Genomic DNA, 20,250 nt, shown 5'->3' on the forward strand with positions numbered 1-20,250 from the left:
AGAGAAATGTCAATTTTGACAGACCGGCCACCGGCATCGGTCAGTTTCGATTTCGAAAAATTAATTACAAAAAGGAATAGAATAAATTAAGGGTATGTGTATACTTAAGAAAATGAAAATTGACTAAAGCCAGAACAATAATTGGCGGATATAGTCGGAAGCTACTGTCAATTGTTGTTGTTTTCTTTGACTTTTCATAAGTCGAGTGCGCTCGCAACCGCACGACGGATGAAAACTTATGGAAAAGTCAAAGAGTGAGTCTGGAGTGAGCCATTTAAGCTCAGATAGCTCAATCAAGTGCATACGCAAACAACAACAATGTTTAAATTCAAAGCACAAACCTGTATGTGAGGGAATCTAGTGGCGAGTGAAAAGTATTAAACGCATTTTACCTTTCATACGTATTCACAGATAGGAAAACAAGAGAAAAATAAGAGAGATGTATACCAATCATCTGAAATTAAATTTGCTGGTGTTTTAGGCAAGGGAGGTACGAGTCGGGTCTTTAGGTATACCTCCTCTATGGAGTAAATCATGTGTACTAGATCTACTCATGAGTAAACAACCACCTCCAGTTTTTTAATCAAAATAAATTCTCTTGCATCCTAAAATTACAAAAATCTGGGGTCGAATTACAGCATACGATTACGATCATTCGCTAACGTTTTTAATATTTGTGTCTCTATTTAATTAGTAGAAAAATATAGGGGCACATAGCAACTATACGATAACGACCCCTGTTTTTTATTTCAAATTTTTCTGCTTATTTCAAAAAAAAATTTTGAGTTGGTTTTGTAAACAAAACATCTACTTTGACACATCAACAATCTCATGAGTTTTCAACTCATATCATCTAGATGAGTTGGAAATAGTAACGATTTGTAACTATTTGACACTTCAAAACGAGTTTAGGAACGATGTTCATCTGTCAAATAGTTACAAATCGTAACTATTTTGTAGTTTAGAAACGACAAAAGTTAACACTAGCCCTGTTCCATTGGGAGGTGGCAAAGTACTAATAGTAATTTACTAGCGATTTTCAATGGAACGCACTTTCAACGAATTCAATACAAATTGTATTTACTCGGGAAGAAGAGCATGAGGAGATGATAGTTCTAGATTAACCAAAACATCTACTAATACTAAACTACCATCTCCAATGGAACAGGGCTATTATTTAACTATTAGCCCCGTTCCATTGGAGTTGGTAGTTTACATGGTATAAAAAGAGAAGGTATGATCATTAGAAAAAACTCAGTATCGAGAACTGTCAAAACTTATGGCTACTTAAGGTTTTGACAGCCCAGCCCATTGAAATTGTTGTTGTAAACAAATTTGTCTTGGAAATTGTTGTTGCTTTTGACTTTGCCAAATGCCAAACGTCAAAACCTTATTACCCCATTTTGTAAGATGGCGGCTCTAATGATCATACCTTGTCTTTTTATACCATGGGTAGTTTACTCATGAGTAGATCTAGTACTAGAATTAACATATGATCTTCTACTCGAGGAGATAGGAATGTGTAGTTGTTGTACTAGATTTCTACTCACGAGTAAACTACCACCTTTAAGCCATAGAGGAAGGAATACCTAGAGAACCGACTCGTACCCCTCTTGCCTGAAACACCCGCAAATTTCATTTGAGGTGAATAGAAGAGAACTCTCTTATTTTTCTCTTTTTTTCTTATCCGTGAATACGTGTGAGTGGTGGATTCAGAAAAAAGATGGCGGTTGTAGCTCAAAAAAAAAATTCTTAAGTGACAGCTGACAGCTGTCAATTTCTGATAATTATTTTGTTTTGGTTGCGAAATAAAAGTTTTTTTCAAGTTAGTTTATAAAAAATGTGCAAAAGTTAGATGAGAACAATGATAATTAATTAATAATCGGTCCAATTCTGGAAATGTGTTACCCCATCCAGCTAATGCCACAACCCAAAATATTGGTCGCTTGTCCCAATAAGAAAATAATCATAGCAAGGTGAGTACCAAAATATTGTCATGGTTTTCTCTCAATAATTTCCTTTTTTTAATTTTGCAGCCCTCAAAATTCTTACAAATTCCAAAACCTACAAACCATAACAACATACAACAACAACAGCAGCGGTCGATCGAATTCAACAACGCAAAAAAAAAATAATATTCAGGAATAACCACCATATAGCAGGACTGGGATGATAATAGTCTTGTATGTGGACACATTACTTGTTCCAGCGACAATTTTTTGGTGGTCAGTTGCATTCTAAAACCAAAGCAAGAATAATCTTTCGTTTAATTTCAGTGCTGCGGTTGTTGTTAGAGTTAATAAACTAAATAAATTATATATTTTCTTTTTAGGTGACAAAAAGCACCCTCGAAGTAATAAGACTAGAAGCTGAATTAGAATTAGAAGAAGTAGTCGGTTGCCAAATGCCTTGGGGCGTCTTGATGGGATGTCCTTTAAAGTATCCTATTTTAGTGAAGCATTTAAAGTTCGTACAAAAGAATCAAAAGATGATTTTCCCAGTCGACACGATTGGGATATATTCTTTCGTGATTCTCATTACATGGATGAAATGAAAGCTGGCGAAAGACCCGACACAATTCATTTTGCAAATCTACCAATTCGTTGGTTTTGTCCACGTCACAGTGAAAATGATGAAAATGTCAAGCCCAGCGAAAGTATATTCAAAAGAATAATAGAATAGTTTGGTGTTGTTCGGGCAGTAGATATTCGAATATGTGATGTTTTTCGACAAAAGATGAGCTCGACTGTCAATGGAATTCAGGTGCATAATTTTGAACAGGATCTTCTTTTCGAAGGGTAAGTTGTAAACAAAAAATAATTGTTGGCAAAAATCTAATAAAATTTGCATTTATATTTTGCAGATATGTTCAATTTGAAGAGTACATTGGATTTGTAGGTACGTGCAATTGACGAATTTATAGAAATGAAGCTTCTGCGCAAGTTTGTTTACCTGCAAGTAAACACACTAATTACCACATATTTTAGCTCTAAGCGCTAGTTTTTGTTTCATACACATTGACGTAATGGGACTGAATTTAAAAATGAATACAAAAAATAAGGAAACTTAAAACGAAAAGTAGCGTAATTTTTTTCAATTTAACAGCCTTCCAGCCCAGTAAAGATGGGAAATCTGGTATTGAGGGAGTTAGAAAGATTACACCCTGTATAGCAGATTCTATGACCCCCAAAATCCCCGTATGGTTTTTGTTTTGAAACAAATACAAATTAAATGAAACTTTCATTAAATTTTAGCATAATTATGTATATATTTAGTTCATCCATTAGGATAATTGGAACGTCCTGGTTTTAGCTGCTTACAATGCTTATTTTTTTTTTTTTTTTTCAGTTACATATAATATAATCACCCATATAGGAATAGATAAATGTGTTATGTTACATTGTACAAGCGCTAAGCTTAATGAATAATTATGAAATATATGAATTAATTGCTTGGTGAAAAGTACAAATTTCTACTTTTATCTAATTTTTTGTTTAAATATAAATAATTTATGTATAAATGTGTATTTAAAATGTAGTTACGTTGCACTTGATAAATATCTTTATTCTAATGTTTCATTTTAAATGCAATGATATATGTGCGTATTGTTTTTTTTTTCAAATATCGAATTGAGTCTACATAAAAGTAAATGCATGTTTCTTTTGTGTATAATGCAGCAGGTCTTTAAACCACACCAGTTAAAGCTTAAACAAAAAATTACACATAAATCCCTAATAATTATCTGTCTTTCATAATTACAATAAAGTAAAAACTTAAAATTAATTTAAATAAATAAAAACATATCGAACTTCTTTAAGCCGTTTAGTTTTTGTCGCATTGGCTCTTTCGCATTTCAAATACATAAGTACACGAAAGTATTTTTTGTTTGTCTTTTTGTTTATATCTAACCCATATACTGATACGAAGCACACACTTGTTCTGTGTGCCTGGCATGTGGCGATGCTTGCAAGGCCAATCTTTGAAGGTGACATGCTCGACAAAGTAATCTTCCGTCCAGCGGATAGCACCGCTTATCTGGTTCATCAGTCAACTGCATTCCACATTCCTCACATATGTAGCAATCTACATGGAAGTCTTTGTCCATGGAAACAACGCGAACAGTTTCATATCAGTTCCCTCAACAGGTGTAATACCTAAATAATAACAAAACAAATTATCAAATGAGTTTTTCTTTTAAAGAAAAGAAAAATACCCTTTCCACAGCTAGCACACTTGGGGGAAAACATTCTATGATAATCGTTGACACAATAGATCTTGAGATCTACATCAACAGTAAAAGGAACACCATCCAAGCACTCATTGCAAATACAACAACGGAAACAACCGGGATGATAGGATTTTCACATTGCTTGCAGTATCTTGTAACGAAAAAGAAAATTAAACTACAACAAATATTTATAATTTAATTCAGACTTACCATTTCCATGATAAGATGTCAGCATATTGCACATTTTTCTGCAGTTTGTTGAAATCCCGAGTACTGAAAATCAAGTAAGTTCTTTCAATTAAATGTTATATGTCTTTAATAATTGCTTGCATTTAAATTACCATATAATCTTCTTCGCAATAGACTCTTCCGTGAACATTGTAAAATGCTTTTCCACGCAATGCACGACCAAAAGAGCAACAAATAAAATAATTTGTATGATATAGATTGCCCATTGCCTGACAGGCTTGTCCAGCACCTTTGACTTAAAGTTATTTTTTCTATAGAAGAAAAGAAGTTGAAGTGCTTAGTAGTAGATACTTGAGCCCAAAGTAACACATCTAAAACCAATATTTAAGCTGCTTTGAATCTTTGGAAATAGTGTTTGTGTTTCAGATTTCAGATATGCTAACATTTTATCCCTGAGGAGATGATTTACTTGTAGCTAATGTTGTTCGATGGGAAATAGACCCTATGTTGCAAATATTAAAACTCTGCAAGTATTTGTCCGAATCGATTTCCAAGTTATCATATTATTCACTTAATTTACTATCATCAGTTATCTCATCAGGGTATCCAATATCAATTTAACGAATTTTCTTGAGTTTTCTAGACAAGAACCGATGCTATTTCCAAAATACTTGTCCTATTGAGATGAATTAAGCGAACGTTAGTCTGAATTGAGGTCCTTCAAAAGTAGTTGAAATCCAAAATACGTTTAGATAAGGATAAAATTAATTTGGTATCCAAAAGTATTTCCGTCATGTGTCTGCATATTGAAACATGACTGAAATACTTTAGGATACCAAATTAATTTTATCCTTATCTAAAATTATTTTGGATTTCAGTAGTAGTAGTAGCAGGGGCAGCAATCAAGACACAAAAAGCTAGATTTCATCGTCAGCGTCGACACAAATGGCAACATTAGAAGTCATGTCGTCAACCGCCGTCGCCATGACAGGAAAGAAACTAACAAACATTGAAAATTGATAATATTGGATTGGATTGGATTGGAGGGTTACTGAAATATTATGGAATTGAAGTTATTGTCAGTTTAGGTGAAGGAGTTGGTCGCCAAGAACTTATAATCTTGTAGATTGAAAGCTCTGGCTCCCGTCGACCAAATCATTCGCCTGAATTGACAATAAAATCAATATGCTTTATAGTTATATATAAGCTGCACTTACCTGACAAAAATGTTGATCACTTTTTTGCTGAAAGGTTAAAATATTAATTAGTATTCTTTATTTAAAAATTGTAAATTTTATTTCCTTAAAACATCCGTTCTGATAAGAACAGCGCCAAAAAATTAGAAATTGTATTTTTTTTTTATTTTTTTTATCTGTCAAAATACGCACCTTTGAGCTACTTTTGTGTGGTGGAAAATTAGACGCTGTTTATACTTTTCATAGTTTAGTTAGGGTGCGCCTATACTTTTTTTTGAAATTTTTATAGTTTTTAGCAATAAAGTTCATAAATATTGTTTGATTTTTATGCTAAAAGCAATAAAAAGTAATATTTAATATATTTTTTATTGATTAAATGTCAAAAAAAGATTTTTTTCTGCAAATTTAATTTTATTTTGCAATTTTTGAATTAACCGAATTTTTTTGTTCACCTCAGTTGCGCACTGGGCGGATTGAGCAAAACTCCACAGTTGAATGTGTTAGTGCCACTTAAAAAGCACGGGGAAACTACCACATATAGCCACTGTGGAGTTTTTTCTCTCATTGCAGCTTGTAGGGTTGAAGAGAACAACCCCCCGGAGTCGGTTCTCTAGGTATTCCTTCCTCTATGCTTTAAGCCAAAACTATAATTGTCGGATCGTCGGATGCAAACGGAGGGGAACAGCGCTCGCAACCGCACTCGACGGATGAAAACTTATCGAAAATACAAAGAAAACAACAACAATTGACAGTAGATTCCGACTCCATTCGCCAATTATAGTTCTGGCTTTAATGGAACAGGGCTATTGTTAGAAAAAGAAGGCACATCAGGGCTAATGTAAGCTTCTCCTTATTTCTTTCTTATGACTGATCTAGTACAATTCAGAATTTATTTCATCTGTCAATTAATTCGAAATTCGAACTTAAAACATGTGTGATAAAAAACACATTTGTTTATATTTTTTTTTTTATTTTTAATTTTCATAAAATTTGTTTTATAAAAAGAAATATTAAATGAGTTCCAAAAAAATTAACTTAAAAAACAGTGTAAATGCAATAAATGCAAAATCAACTGCTGCTGGCAAAAAGAAAGCCCTACCAAAACTTAAAGTTATTCTAGCCAATCCCTACAAACCTAAATTGTAAAAATGTGAAATTTACATTAATTTTCAATGATTCTTAATTTTATATTTTATTTTCAATTTTAGTGAACAACTCATCGATAATGAATTATCTCAATTCAAAGAACTTATATCCTCTGAAATTAAATCTTCCGGAACGACTGGAAGATTATTTGTCAAACAAAACAATATTCAACTTGGACTTGGTAGTTCATTGCGAACGATTGGAAATAAAAAAGCTTCTTGTGTTATTATATCTCATTCAATAAAACCCAAATTCATCATCGATCAGATTGGCTCTTTTACCAGACAATCAAATAAAACCGTGCCAGTGTTCATAGTCGAAGATTGGGAAAACATTTGTGCAAAACTTTTCGATGTAAAAGCACTTGTTTCGGTGTTTCCCTTAAATGTTTCTGGAGAACTAGGAAAATGGATATCAAATCGTACTCTCACGATTCCAAAAGTTGACCAAAAACTTAATAAAGTTACAGAGCCCATCGCAGAATCTTTACCGCCAGATGCCACCGAAAAGAGATTCAATTTGGAATCCATGTATTTAACTAAACCTTTAAATGGAAAACGATCTTTTATTCCAGATGTTGTGGTAAAATCTGAACCAATACCAACAAATCAAGAAAAAGACTGGACTGGAGACTTTATATCATTTTCGAATACAAAAGATGAAAACGTAGAAAAAATGGACATGGATGAAATTGATGAGGAATTTAATAGAAAACAAGACAAAGCTTTGGAAGCTTTAAAAAGAATTGCGAATAAAATTCAAAAAGTTGATAATGAACCTAAAGCAATAACCAAATCCAAGGAAGAGAAACTGAAATTTTCATTACAAAAGAAAATCGATAGTAAAGAGGATGAAGAATGGGAAAACGATAAATATGTTTCTCTTCAAGTACACAAAATTCAACCTAATCCCAATCGAAAACCTAAAAATAAAAGAAAAAAGAAGAATAAAAACAAAACCAATAAAGTTAATTAAGCTTTAAATAAAAAAGAAACAGTCTTTAACTGATGTGGTTCAACAAATTAAAAAAAATAACCAACAAGCTTTAGTTACTTGTTTACAGGTTGCATAAGATGTATTTTAAAGTCAGTCAAAAAAGGAAGTAATGCATCCTTAACTTTACTGTACAAAGATCGCTTAACCCTTTGCTCCCTAGTGGTTTCACCATGAAACCATCTATTAATTATTTTTTATTGCAATAACCAAAATTTGAAAATTATTGCATGAGCAATTGAATTATGAGTAGTACGACCAACAAAAAATTTAATATCTGTATAAAAGTTAAAATTTAGTTAAAAAAATGCAGGATTTGTGAGGGCTTTCTCAATTTTTCAAGTAGCCTTAAGCTTAGAGCTATAAAATTAAATAACGGTAACACTGAAAGAGAATGATTGTAATGGTTCTTCAATCTATGGAATACGTGAACATGTTTTTCATCAAAAAATTTGCTTTTCCAATCTAAATACTAGATTAATAAGACTTTTTGGTAAAACACATTGGTTTGTACGCGCATTTTTATCTTTTAGTTTTTTTTACTAAAAAATGGACTTCAACTTTTGTACTCTCAGCTCAAAACATTCCTTATACAATGTTATTACTAGTTCAATCATTATTTTTTCGTTTTGGTGTGTTATTAGAAAATATAAAAACTTTTTCTCAAGATTTTTGGAATTTTTCGTGAAAATTTTTTAAAAAAAAAGTTACTCCGGGAACAAAGGGTTAAAGGGTTCGATCAGATTTTCGCTCACTTGAATATATAACTGAACTTTACATTTTTTTTCTTTACCAACAACCAATTCAATAGTCAGATTAAAGACTAAGGCTCGGTTAAATTTTATAGTTGGGAAACTCAACTATAAAATTTAACCTACTGATAGCCTTTAACCTGACTATTTAATTGGTTATTAATATGGTGAAATATGAAAAATTCTATGTATCTAATGTGGAGTAAATCCGGGGTACTCAGCTCCGTAGTACTAAACTTACTCCAGAGTAAGATTTTGTTAACACTTTTGTGGTGTGAAAGAACATAAAACCATCAAAAGTGCAAAAATATGTACTCAAAGGATAATCTCAGTGGAGTGAAAAGGAATACGACATAAAATTCTGTATTTAAAAATTCTTTTAACATAATCCTGGGGTCGAATTACGGCACACGATTACGATCATACGTTAACGTTTTGACTATTTATGTCTCTATTTAATTATTAGAAAACGATAGGGACACATAGCAACCATTCGTTAACGAACGTATGCCGTAATTCGACCCCTGGTTTAGAAAAATCTGTAAAAGCTTGTGATTTTATTTTATTTTTTATTTTGTAATCTATAATTATTTAAATTGAAAAAGAAAAAAATTCCTTATTCCAGCTGCGTTCCTTTGGAAATATTTATCTACTTTTTAGTACTTAAAACTACTTTGATCTACTTTGCTATACTGAAAAAGTAGTTCAAAGCAGCTTTAAGTACTAAAAAGTAGATAAATATTTCCAAAGGAACGCAGCTTCCATTAACATAATTTTGGAATAACATTATTTTTAAATGCAAAATTTTGAAATACCGAATTATGGATATGCAGATTTTTGGAATATTAGCCGTTTTTTTTGTATCCCACTTGATCCATATAGATCATTAATTAACACGTAATACGATCACGTGTAATACGTGTTAATTAATGATCTATATGGATCAAGTGGGATAATAAAAAACGGGGTACTCCCGATTTTTTTAGTACTAAGCAGTAGATAAATGCTCCCAATGGAACGCAGAGAATATAGAGTTCAGTTGTTGCAGGGTCTTACTCTATCATTGAACAGTAATAAATGTGCCCCTAAAAATAAGAAGAACTTCTTATTATTTCTTATGCTGTTTTCGATTGGTCATTCGGAGTGCTTTTGGATGCTGTTCTTCTCGAAAGAAAAGAAATTCTCTTCTGGATTTGAAATCAGAATTTTTTTTGCTTTTAGATGCGATTTTTTTGGTAAACTGCTAAAATTTAATTACAAAAGCTCTTGAAAAGTACAACAAAATGAATATCAATATCCTTTCAATCATAAACGGTTTTGCTGACTTTTCATGACTCGATTTTAGCCGCAAAATTTTAGTCACTTGCGGCTTTCGTTTAAAGGAGAAAAATTACAGCTAAAAGCTTCTGCAAAAATTGACTCGTGAAAAGTCGGCATTTCCGTTGAAAGTGCGTTAAATTAAAAGTCGCTAGTAAACTACTAGTAGTACTTTGCCACCTCCCAAAAGAACAGGGCTGAAATAAATCGGCTTTATCATAAATTCCATTCGTATCGGAAATTTGCTACGATTCTCGAAATTACAATCACAAAATCCGATCGTAGGGATGATTTGTATGAAATTTTCCATTACGAACGGATTCCGTGATTGTTTTATCGGGAATCGTAGCATAGCGTGATAAGGCCGAATATTTCTAATGGAAGCGAGGCCTAAGGTGCGCCCGTGTTTTTTTTACATCTCTACTTTGACACTTTAATCTTCTAGTACAATTTAATATTTTTCATGTCATTTTTTTTTCGAAATTTGAATTAAAAACATGTGTGTGAGAATCACAAATGATATTTTCATTCTAATTTTGTAAAATATTTTTTATTTACATTAAAACCTTGGTCTAATTAACAAAAGAAACGTCTATTTTAGTGATACAAAAATTTAAGTTGTTCACTCTTGTGCTAATTTTGCAAAAGAGTGTCGTGCATTTGTGAGGACACGCGCATTAAAAAAAAGTAGGATAGTCTTTCTTTAAACAAACTTTCCACCGCATTTGGTAATTTAATAACAAAAATAATACACTGCTTGTCACTTGAATAGAAACAACAATTTTACTTAAGAAAAAAGCAATTGGCGCTATGGCCAGGTAACTAAGCAAGTTTTAAGTTTTGCATTTGTAAAGAGGAACCTTTATCAAACAATGTTAAAAAAATAAAAAAAAAAGAGAAACAACAGAGACTTCCTGTCCAGATCCTCAGAAGAAAACTTCCTTGACTTTCCCAGAGATGCCATGGTCACAAACTATAACTTTGTGAAGAACTACAACATATATCTCAGTAGTAAAAAAGATTGAGTAGTGGAATCTATTAACTACTCATTTAAAGAAAATACCATCAAAGGGTATACAGACGGGTCGAGAACAGCGGAAAGTACAAGTGCAGGCGTCTTTGAGTCTAGTACCAAACTCTCCGTACCAATGGGTACATCCCCAAGTATCTTTCAAGTTGAAGTAAATGCCATTGTAAAATGTGCAGAAATAAACCTCGAATTAAATCACCGAAACAAAAATATTGCCATTTTATGTCTGATAGTCAAGCTGCCCTTAAAGCACTTAAAATCTAAGAAATTAACTCCAAGCTAGTATTGGAGTGTATAAAAAAAACTTAACAAGCTTGGCAAACAAAGTCACTCTCCACTGGGTACCTGGGCACGCTCGTTAGTGCCCAGGGAACGAAGAGGCGGACTTTTTAACAAAAGCGGGAGCATGTTCTCCTTTAATGTGACCTGTACCGTATTACGGAATAAGAAAACATTTATTTAAAAAAAAAAAAAAAACAAAAAAACTAGAGGGGATCAGAAGAGCTAAAAACTAGGCAGAACTACCAAAACTGCGACAGACAAAAATGCTTCTCGAGAACTACAACCAAGAGCCTTTCAAATCATGTATCAGTCTAAGGTTAATAACTGGTCTCCTCACGGGCCACTGTAAGGTAAAAAAGCACCTTAATATTTTGGGTCTAGTAATTAGTGCAGTATGTAGATTTTGTAATAAACAAAAAGAAACACCAGGGCCCTATTGCACCAACCACTTTGCATTTCGCAAATTTACAAAATAATACTTTTCTGCAAAGTAAAAGTGCAAAGTGTTTCACCAAATATTAAAAGTTCCCCACTTTGCACTTTGCATTTTTCCAAAACATGATTCTCATCAAAAATTTTTACATTGAGACTATATCTAAAAAAAATGGCCTAATAAGTCAACATATACCTATTTAAAATAAGAAAAACCTTTAACCCTCTAGGGGCGCCATCTAGCGTCAAAATAAAAATCTGAAAAAATTAGGGGATTTTTTTGAAGTGAAAACTTCTTTAGTATCGTAGTGATTTGAAACAAGATGAAACGAAAAAGCGACACGAAAAATCAATTGATCATAACTTTTTTGTTTTAATAGTTAGATGAATTAAATTTTTACAGTAGATAGGTAATTAAATAAATTATAATTGTGCAAAATTTCAATTAATTTCATATTCAAAATTCTGAGATAACGGTGAAAAGATGTTCTTTTTCTAAACACGTTATATCTTTTTATCTAGAACACATAACAAATAATGCTGATAATATTACCTTTCATTTAATATATCACACATAACGGTACGTGCTCTACAAGTTATATAATCTTTAATTGAAAAAAACTTGAAAAATACCTCAAAACACCTGTGAAGATTTGTTGCCGATGACCAGCCAGCAGTAGAGGAAGTACCGTAATCTCAGTTTAAAATTTCGACATGGTTGGCTTAAAAAAATTCTTACTTTTTTTTGTAGGTATGGTAGAAATATGATTGAAGCGTCATATAAAAGGTGAAATAATAATGATATATATTATAGGTTGTCTTTTGAAAAATGGATTTAATGGCGTTAGAAGAGAAAAGAGATGGATTGTTTTGCTTTTTTTATGAAAACTAATTGGGTTAAAAAAATTCTACCTCTTTTTGTAGATGTTGTATAGACATGGTCGATATAAATATTTTGAGCTGCAACAATAAGCTTTCAGATGGTAAAAAATTTATTGTAGTTTGTCATATAAAAAAAGTGATGGAATAAAAAAAAAGTTATATTTTTTCGATTTTTTTTAATTGATTTTTAAGGTTTCACTTCAACCACGTGTGAATTACACACATGGTTTTTTTTTAATTACTTAGAAACAGTTTTTCCACTTAGGAACTTGATTCCCAAAAAAAAACCTAAATAACGAACGCCCTAATATATATAGTATAAATGTATACTCTTCATCTTCAAAAAGTCGTTCAAAGCTATTCATTTTAAATTATTATACCTGGTTGCTACCAGGTCGAAGAGAAAAAATTACACTCAAGAGAAAATCACAATTCACAAGAGGAAGAAAATACCCCAAATCCTCAATTTCCTTAAAGAAATTAGTTTAGAGAAGGAGTTATAACATGAGGAACTAACTTAGCTAGCTAAAAAGGGGGGCACAATAGATTTTATAGGTCGCAGTGCATCTTACACCCCAATATCAAACAATCCATCAATACCAAGGATGAGAAAAACTAGAGCGTTCCTATTTTTTTTTTCTGTGGGAATATTTTTGTCTTATACAATTTTTTAAAACAAGTTAAAATTGAGAATTAGTTATCTCAATGTCATCCGAAATATGTAAGTTTACAATGCATTGAGAATGTCGAAAAGTTGCTGATAGTCAAAGGCAAACGAAGTGTCTTTAGTTCCTATTACTATCCAAACAAAATTTAAAGGGAGGATGGTAAAGGTCTATGTTAGATATTGTAACGTCAGTTGAAAAAAACTAAATCGAGTATTCGATTTCTAAAATTGTTGATACAGCTAACTTGCTATAAGTTTGTTGGGATAATATTGCATAAAAAATGAAGTTCCTGTTGAGATGAAGTCTTCTGATGGCACCCAGTCAATGTAAGGAAGGTTAAAATCGCCTAATAGAAGAATTGAATTATCCAGATCTCCAATTCCAAAAATAAAATCTAGTGCTAATGAAAGTGCATCAAAAGTAGAAGCAGAAGTTTTGTTGGAGATAACAATATTATTGATAAAAGTTCCTTTTTGAAAAACCAATAAAATGCACGGGTCGCATGAACTTGATCTTAGAGTTAAAGTTGCTTAAATTGTACTATGTATGTTGTATATACATAGGTGCAAAAAAAAAAACATAAAATTCTTCTTTTTTTTTAATAAAACAAAATTTGAAACCAAATTGCCCTTCAAAACAAGTATGCAGTTTTGATTGATATATTAAGATGCATTTTTAGAAAAAAATTTTCAAAATCGTTAGAGCCGTTTTTTAAAAAAACTTATTTTTTATAAATATTTTTTTGGAAAAAAAGTTTTAAAATAAAATTGGTGTGCCATTTTGTAGAAATCACTTATCAACATCTAAAAACAAAATTTCAAAAAAATATACTGTCCCGTTTTCGAAAATTTTATTTTTCAACAAAAAAATTTTCAAAATTTTTAAAAAAATCCAAAAATGATTTTTTTTTTAAATTTTATTTTTGAGTTATATAAGTGCTTCTCCACAAAAAGTTTCGTTGAAATCGAATCAGCCGTTTTGGAGAACATCGGATTTGAAAAAGACGGTTCTATGGCAGGTACCGTTAATAATGATTCAATATAATATAATAATTTTTTATTATTTTTGTTATTTTTTTATTCGTTATGTTAATAATGATTTTAAAAAAAAAAATTTTTCATTAAAAGATAGACCTTGTCTTAAAACTTACATTTAAATTTTTTAAACAAAATCTTTGGAGCCGTTTTTGAGCAATTTCAACTTTACTAAAAACGGTATATGACAAGTACCATTATTTTTGGTCCAAAAAAATTAATTCCAAAAACCCCTCTGGAGAGTCTCCAAAGAATGCTACATACCAAATTTGAAGTCAATCGGTCCATCCGCTTAGGCTGTAGCTCCTTATACAGACAGACAAACAGACTGACAGACTGACTGACAGACAGACAGACCAACGAACTTCCGGGACCCACTTTTTTGGCATTCTCTACCATCGTAATATCATGGAAAAATGTTATCTCAACCTTTTTTTTTGTACGAATGCATAACTTGATATATAGTACCTATATCGCAAGTAAAAATCTGCAAAATTTTGGTTTCTATTCAAGTGACGCTCAGCGTATGTACATATGTATATCTATTGAAAAGTAGTGGTGCATATTGGTCATACACAAATAACTTTGTTTTGTAGGTCTTGTCTGAATAATGAAAATGTTGAGTGAAGTAACTTCTGCACCACTTCACGCTACCAGAATTTATTCACGAAAACGTTCTTCTAAAAATAAAAATGCTACATTTGCAAAGAGGCTACGCATGGATGAAAATGCTACTGTTAATATTAATGATGAATTTCCTAGCGATATACAGGATAAATCTACACAGGATTTGTCTGGTGAAGTAATAAAATTTGCTAAAAGTGTTGCCGGCAAAGAAGGTACATCTAGTTTTAATAAATTCTTCGATTTTTTAATTGAAAAAGAAGGGAAAGAATGTCTAGAAGTTCTGAAAAGAGAAGGAGTAAAATTAACTAGAATGTCCAGTATGTTATTCAGAGCACAACTTAATTCTTCTAAAGCCTTTAAAGGGTTATATGATCTTTGGATTGATAAAGAAGGAAATAAAACAAAATATTTAAAAGCTCTAGAAGATAATGATGTAAGTTTAGGTAATATAACAAGTATTTTAAGTTTAACAGGAACTAATGCTCCTAAAGCTTATAAGGACTTATATGACATATGGTTTGATGAAGAAGGAAAGAAATCTCGATATTTAAAAACTCTAGATAAAAACGGTATAAAAATGTCTAACATATCGAGTGTTTTGCATAAAGCAGGTTCTAATTGTGTTGACGCGTTTACAGACTTATACCACCTGTGGTTCGATGAAAAAGGAAATAAAACAAAATATTTAAAAAATCTAGAAGAAAAAGGACTTAATCTATCTACTATGACAAGTATTTTAAGTGGAGCAGGAGCTAATGCTCCTAATGCTTTTAAAACCTTATACAACATGTGGTTTGATGACGAAGGAAATAAGACACAATATTTAAAAAATCTAGAAGAAAAAGGAGTAAATTTATCTAATATGTCCAGTATTTTAAGTAGAGCAGGAGCTAAAGCTCCTTATGCTTTTAAAAACTTATACAACCTGTGGTTTGATGACGAAGGAAAAAAGACACAATATTTTAAAAATCTAGAAAAAAATGGAATAAATCTGTCTCACATATCGAGTATTTTGCATGGAGCAGGATCTAATTCTCCAAAAGCGTTTAAAGAATTGTACAACCTGTGGTTTGATGAAAAAGGAAAAAAGACAAAATATTTAAATAATCTAGAAGACGAAGGACTAAATCTATCTAATATGTCGAGTATTTTAAGTGGAGCAGGAACTAATGCTCCTAAGGCTTTCAAAAACCTATATGAAATTTGGTTTGATGAAGATGGAAGTAAAACACAATATTTAAAAACTTTAGAAAAAGAAAGAATAAATCTATCTAATGTATCCGGTATTTTAAATGGAGCAGGATCAAAAGCTCCCAAAGCTTTCAAAGACTTTTATGATCTATTGTTTGATAAAGAAGGAAACAAAACGCGATATTTAAAAAATCTAGAAGAAAAAGGAATAAATCTGTCGAATATATCCGGTATTATAAGTGGAGCTAGAGCTAATGCTTTTAAAGCTTTTAAAGACATATATGACCTGTGGTTTAATGAAGAAGGAAACAAAACGCCATATTTAAAAACTCTAGAAAATAACGGAATACATCTGTCTACCATATCTTGTATTTTGAATAGAACAGGAGCTAATGCTTCTAAAGCTTTTAAAGACTTATTTAACTTGTGGTTTGATGAAGAGGGAAATAAGACACAGTATTTAAAAACTTTAGAAAGGGAAAACATAAATCTATCTAATATATCCGGTATTTTAGGTGGGGCAGGAACTAATGCTTCTAAAGCTTTCAAAGACCTATATGACATTTGGTTTGATAAACAAGGGAACAAAACAAAATATTTAAAAACTATAGAAAAAGAAGGAATAAATCTTTCTAATATATCTTCCATTTTGAATGGAACAGGAGCTAATGCTCTTGAAGCTTTTAAAGAACTATATAACACCTTTTTTGATAAGCAGGGAAACAAAACACAATATTTAAAAATTTTGAAAGAAGAAGAAGGAATAAATCTATCTAGTGTATCCAGTATGTTGAATGGAGCGGGATCAAATGCTCCCAAAGCTTTAAAAAACTTGTATGAACTGTTGTTTGATAAAGAAGGAAACAAAACGCGATATTTAAAGAATCTAGAAAACAAAGGAGTATATCTATCGAATATATCCGCTATTATAAGTGGAGCTAGAGCTAATGCTCCTAAAGCTTTTAAAGACTTACATGACCTGTGGTTTGATGAAGAAGGAAACAAAACGCCATATTTAAAAACTCTAGAAAAAAACGAAATAAATCTGTCTAACATATCTAGTATTTTGAATGGAACAGGAGCTAATGCTTCTAAAGCTTTTAAGGACTTATATAACTTGTGGATTGATGAAGAGGGAAATAAGACGCAATATTTAAAAACTTTAGAAAGGGAAAACATAAATCTATCTAATATATCCGGTATTTTAGCTGGAGCAGGAACTAATGCTTCGAAAGCTTTCAAAGACCTATATGACATTTGGTTTGATAAACACGGAAACAAAACACAATATTTAGAAACTATAGAAACGGAAAGAATAAATCTGTCTAATATATCCACAATTTTGAATGGAGCAGGAGCAAATGCTCCCGAGTCTTTTAAAGAGTTATATGACCTTTGGTTTGATACACAAGGAAATAAAACACAATATCTAGAAACTCTAGAAAAAGAAGGAATAGATATACCTAGAATATCCATTATTTTTCATAGGACAGGCGCTAATTCGTCTAAAGCTTTTAAAGAGCTGTATGATTTTTGGTTTGATTCAAATGGAAAGAAAAAACCGCATTTAAAGCATTTTATCAAGAAAAAAGATAAAGAAAGAAGTTTTACGATGCAAAATATATTCGATATTTTATGTAAAACAGGAACTAAAGCCAAAGATGTTTTTGAAAGATTGCATAATGTGTGTTTTAATGACAAAGGAAAAAGGACACAACTTTTAGATGATTTCTTTGATGCAGGTTTTACGCCAAGTAACTTATCCTTTGTTTTATGTGGGACAGGAGTATCTGCTTCTTTTTGTTTAGAAAGATTACATGGTACTTGTTTTAACGAGAAAAGAGAAATATCTGAAGTTTTAGATGATTTCTATAAGTTGGGTTTTATGCCTGATCAACTATGCAGTATGCTAAGTGGAGAAACATATGATCTAGAAAAATTTCCAAAATTTTGTTTGCATGCAGAAGGCGCTGACATTAATTCAACTTTAGAAGATTTTCATGATGTTTGTTTCGAAGAGAATGGAAACAAAAGCCAAATTTTAATTGATTTTCGTAATGCAGGTTTTGTGGCAAGAGATTTATCAAAAATATTATCCATGACAGGATATAATGCCCCTTCTATTTTACGAAATTTTCATAATTCTTGTTTTAATAAAAAAAATTATTTAAATCATTTCTTGAATGAAAAAGAACTTTTCAAGCCAAAACGTTTAGCTAAAATATTATCTGGAACCGGTACTAATGTCTGTTATATTTTTAAAAAATTGCATCATCTTTGTTTTGATAAAGCAGGAAACAAAACAAATTATTTAAATAGTCTTATAAAATATTATCCATCGAAAGAGATAATTAAAATTATAAAAAAAGAAACTTCAACTTTCTTCGATTAACAAACAGAATGTTAGTGAATGAAACAAGGCAAACAAGTCCAGGTCCAAGTCCATGTTAACAAAGCTTTTCTCGTTTTAAGAGCAGATATTAAATGGGTTTCAAGAAAGTAAACTTAAATACCATTGTAAATGCATTAAATGCAAAATCAACTGCTACTGGCAAAAAGAAGGCTCTTCCAAAACTTAAGGTAATCCTATCAAAAACCTAATCTTTAACATTCCAGTAATTTGTATATATATATTTTTTTCATTTCAGTGAAACACTAACTGATAGTTAATTATTCCAACTCAAATAACTTATATCGTCCGAAATTAAACCATCAGGAAACACGCGAAGATTGGTGGCCAAATGAAATAATATCTCATTGCCAGTTTATTGCGGACGATCGGAAACAAATGGTGTTATTGAATCACTTAAGATATTTCCGATGCTCTGGAAAAGTAAAATTGGAATATACATTATGTTGAAAGATATGAACTTGTTAGTTTTATTAATTTGGATTTTGAATGCGTGTTGCCTCCTTTGGGAGTTTGCGAATTCAAATTCAGTTCTTACCAATCGCCAAGCCTGAATTACTTATTACAAATAATGAGCTTTCTCACCAATATAATCTAAATAATAGTCCAGACAAAATAAACATTAAAAAGAGAAAACCCAGAAATAATTCGCATAGGGCTGAAAATTGGTACAAAAGTCCCATGTGTGCATAAAAAGTAAAAGCTGAAACACAATCACGCTTTAGGGCGTCGCTTCGTTGCGTTACGTTGAGAAATCCTCCCCTTCAAGCAAACAGGTCCGACCTCGGTCCGAATCCGCTCCGCCTGAGGCGGAGCTGAGTCCGACTTCGGATCAGAAACTGGTCCGAAGGCGGCTCAAATTAGTATGGAAATTATAATCACCGCGAAGTCGATTGCATATGTATTGGTGTGGTGAAAATCTCCATACCGAGAAAACGGAGCCGAAGGCGGACCTGAGTCGGAGCAGCGAAATCCTACCAGAAAGAGGAATAAAAAAGGGATGACGTTTCGCATTTGCGACCAAAAAAAGAACAAGATTTATTTTTTTTTTTTTCACTGAAACTGTTTTATTTTTTATTTAATTTTGGCAAACGAAATTTTCACAATATATACAATATAAAATACAATACATTTTTTTCATTTTATTTTATTTGTTGTTGCTGCTGTTGTTGGTGTTTCTTTAGATGCCCAATTGCATGTTTCACCTTCTGCCTTTTTCTTCATCATTAGAGATTACATCTACAACACAAACAGAATCACATCACTTTAATCCAAACACTTTGAGCGATATATACAACATACCTTTTTTTGTTTCCATATTGTTTATAATTTAATAAAATTGTTTATAATTAATAAACTAACATTATACAAACAACGACACGAGACACGACGCGACCAAACACTTCAACAAAAAATAACAAAATGACGCTTTGACTCTTGTTGGCCTTGTCTTTCTTTTCCTTTTCTCATTTTTCACCACGATTCTCGTTCGACTTTGTGTTCATACACAAAAAGTTGCAAGTGTGTGAGTGCAACCCCGCTTTTCTCGGTCGGAGGTCGGACTGTTTTTTCTGGACTCCGTTTTCTTGCTTGAAGGGTCCCCTTCAAGCAAACAGGTCCGACCTCGGTCCGAATCCGTTCCGCCTGAGGCGGAGCTGAGTCCGACTTCGGATCAGAAACTGGTCCGAAGGCGGCTCAAATTAGTATGGAAATTATAATCACCGCGAAGTCGATTGCATATGTATTGGTGTGGTGAAAATCTCCATTCCGAGAAAACGGAGCCGAAGGCGGACCTGAGCCGGAGCAGCGAAAACCTACCAGAAAGAGGAATAAGAAAGGGATGACATTTCGCATTTGCGACCAAAAAAAGAAC

General features: G+C 32.0%; 2 protein-coding genes and 2 pseudogenes across 3 annotated transcripts; 3 read left to right on the forward strand and 1 right to left on the reverse strand.

The window, feature by feature from the left end:
- The first annotated feature begins 2,338 nt into the window (after nt 1-2,338).
- LOC129914892 (A-kinase anchor protein 17A-like) lies at nt 2,339-2,993 on the forward strand (annotated as a pseudogene).
- Nucleotides 2,994-3,459: 466 nt separating this feature from the next.
- On the reverse strand, nt 3,460-5,029 carry LOC129914622 (LIM domain-containing protein jub-like; annotated as a pseudogene).
- Nucleotides 5,030-6,535: 1,506 nt separating this feature from the next.
- On the forward strand, nt 6,536-7,750 carry LOC129914228 (uncharacterized). Its single transcript, XM_055993369.1, has 2 exons — nt 6,536-6,755; nt 6,822-7,750. Exons 1-2 carry the CDS (start codon nt 6,628-6,630, stop codon nt 7,732-7,734), a joined length of 1,041 nt encoding a protein of 346 aa, XP_055849344.1. The 5' UTR covers nt 6,536-6,627; the 3' UTR covers nt 7,735-7,750.
- Nucleotides 7,751-10,298: 2,548 nt separating this feature from the next.
- On the forward strand, nt 10,299-18,837 carry LOC129915905 (uncharacterized). 2 transcript variants are annotated; one of them, XM_055995608.1, is made up of 4 exons: nt 10,299-10,549; nt 14,746-15,345; nt 15,415-18,547; nt 18,616-18,837. In XM_055995608.1, exons 2-3 carry the CDS (start codon nt 14,760-14,762, stop codon nt 18,357-18,359), a joined length of 3,531 nt encoding a protein of 1,176 aa, XP_055851583.1. In that variant the 5' UTR covers nt 10,299-10,549; nt 14,746-14,759; the 3' UTR covers nt 18,360-18,547; nt 18,616-18,837. The 2 variants fall into 2 exon arrangements, with proteins under 2 accessions (XP_055851583.1, XP_055851582.1); XM_055995607.1 differs by having other exon boundaries at nt 14,746-18,547.
- Nucleotides 18,838-20,250: the final 1,413 nt, after the last annotated feature.

Source organism: Episyrphus balteatus, chromosome 3 (genome assembly GCF_945859705.1).
Source record: "Episyrphus balteatus chromosome 3, idEpiBalt1.1, whole genome shotgun sequence".
Lineage (NCBI taxonomy): Eukaryota > Metazoa > Arthropoda > Insecta > Diptera > Syrphidae > Episyrphus > Episyrphus balteatus.

Excerpts from the sequence above, each read along its gene's own strand:
- LOC129914228 (XM_055993369.1), top strand. The coding sequence starts at position 6,628 with ATGAGTTCCAAAAAAATTAACTTAAAAAACAGTGTAAATGCAATAAAT. Across the intron at positions 6,756-6,821 it reads AATCCCTACAAACCTAAATT|TGAACAACTCATCGATAATG; the intron begins GTAAAAATGTGA and ends TTTCAATTTTAG.
- LOC129915905 (XM_055995607.1), top strand. The coding sequence starts at position 14,760 with ATGAAAATGTTGAGTGAAGTAACTTCTGCACCACTTCACGCTACCAGA.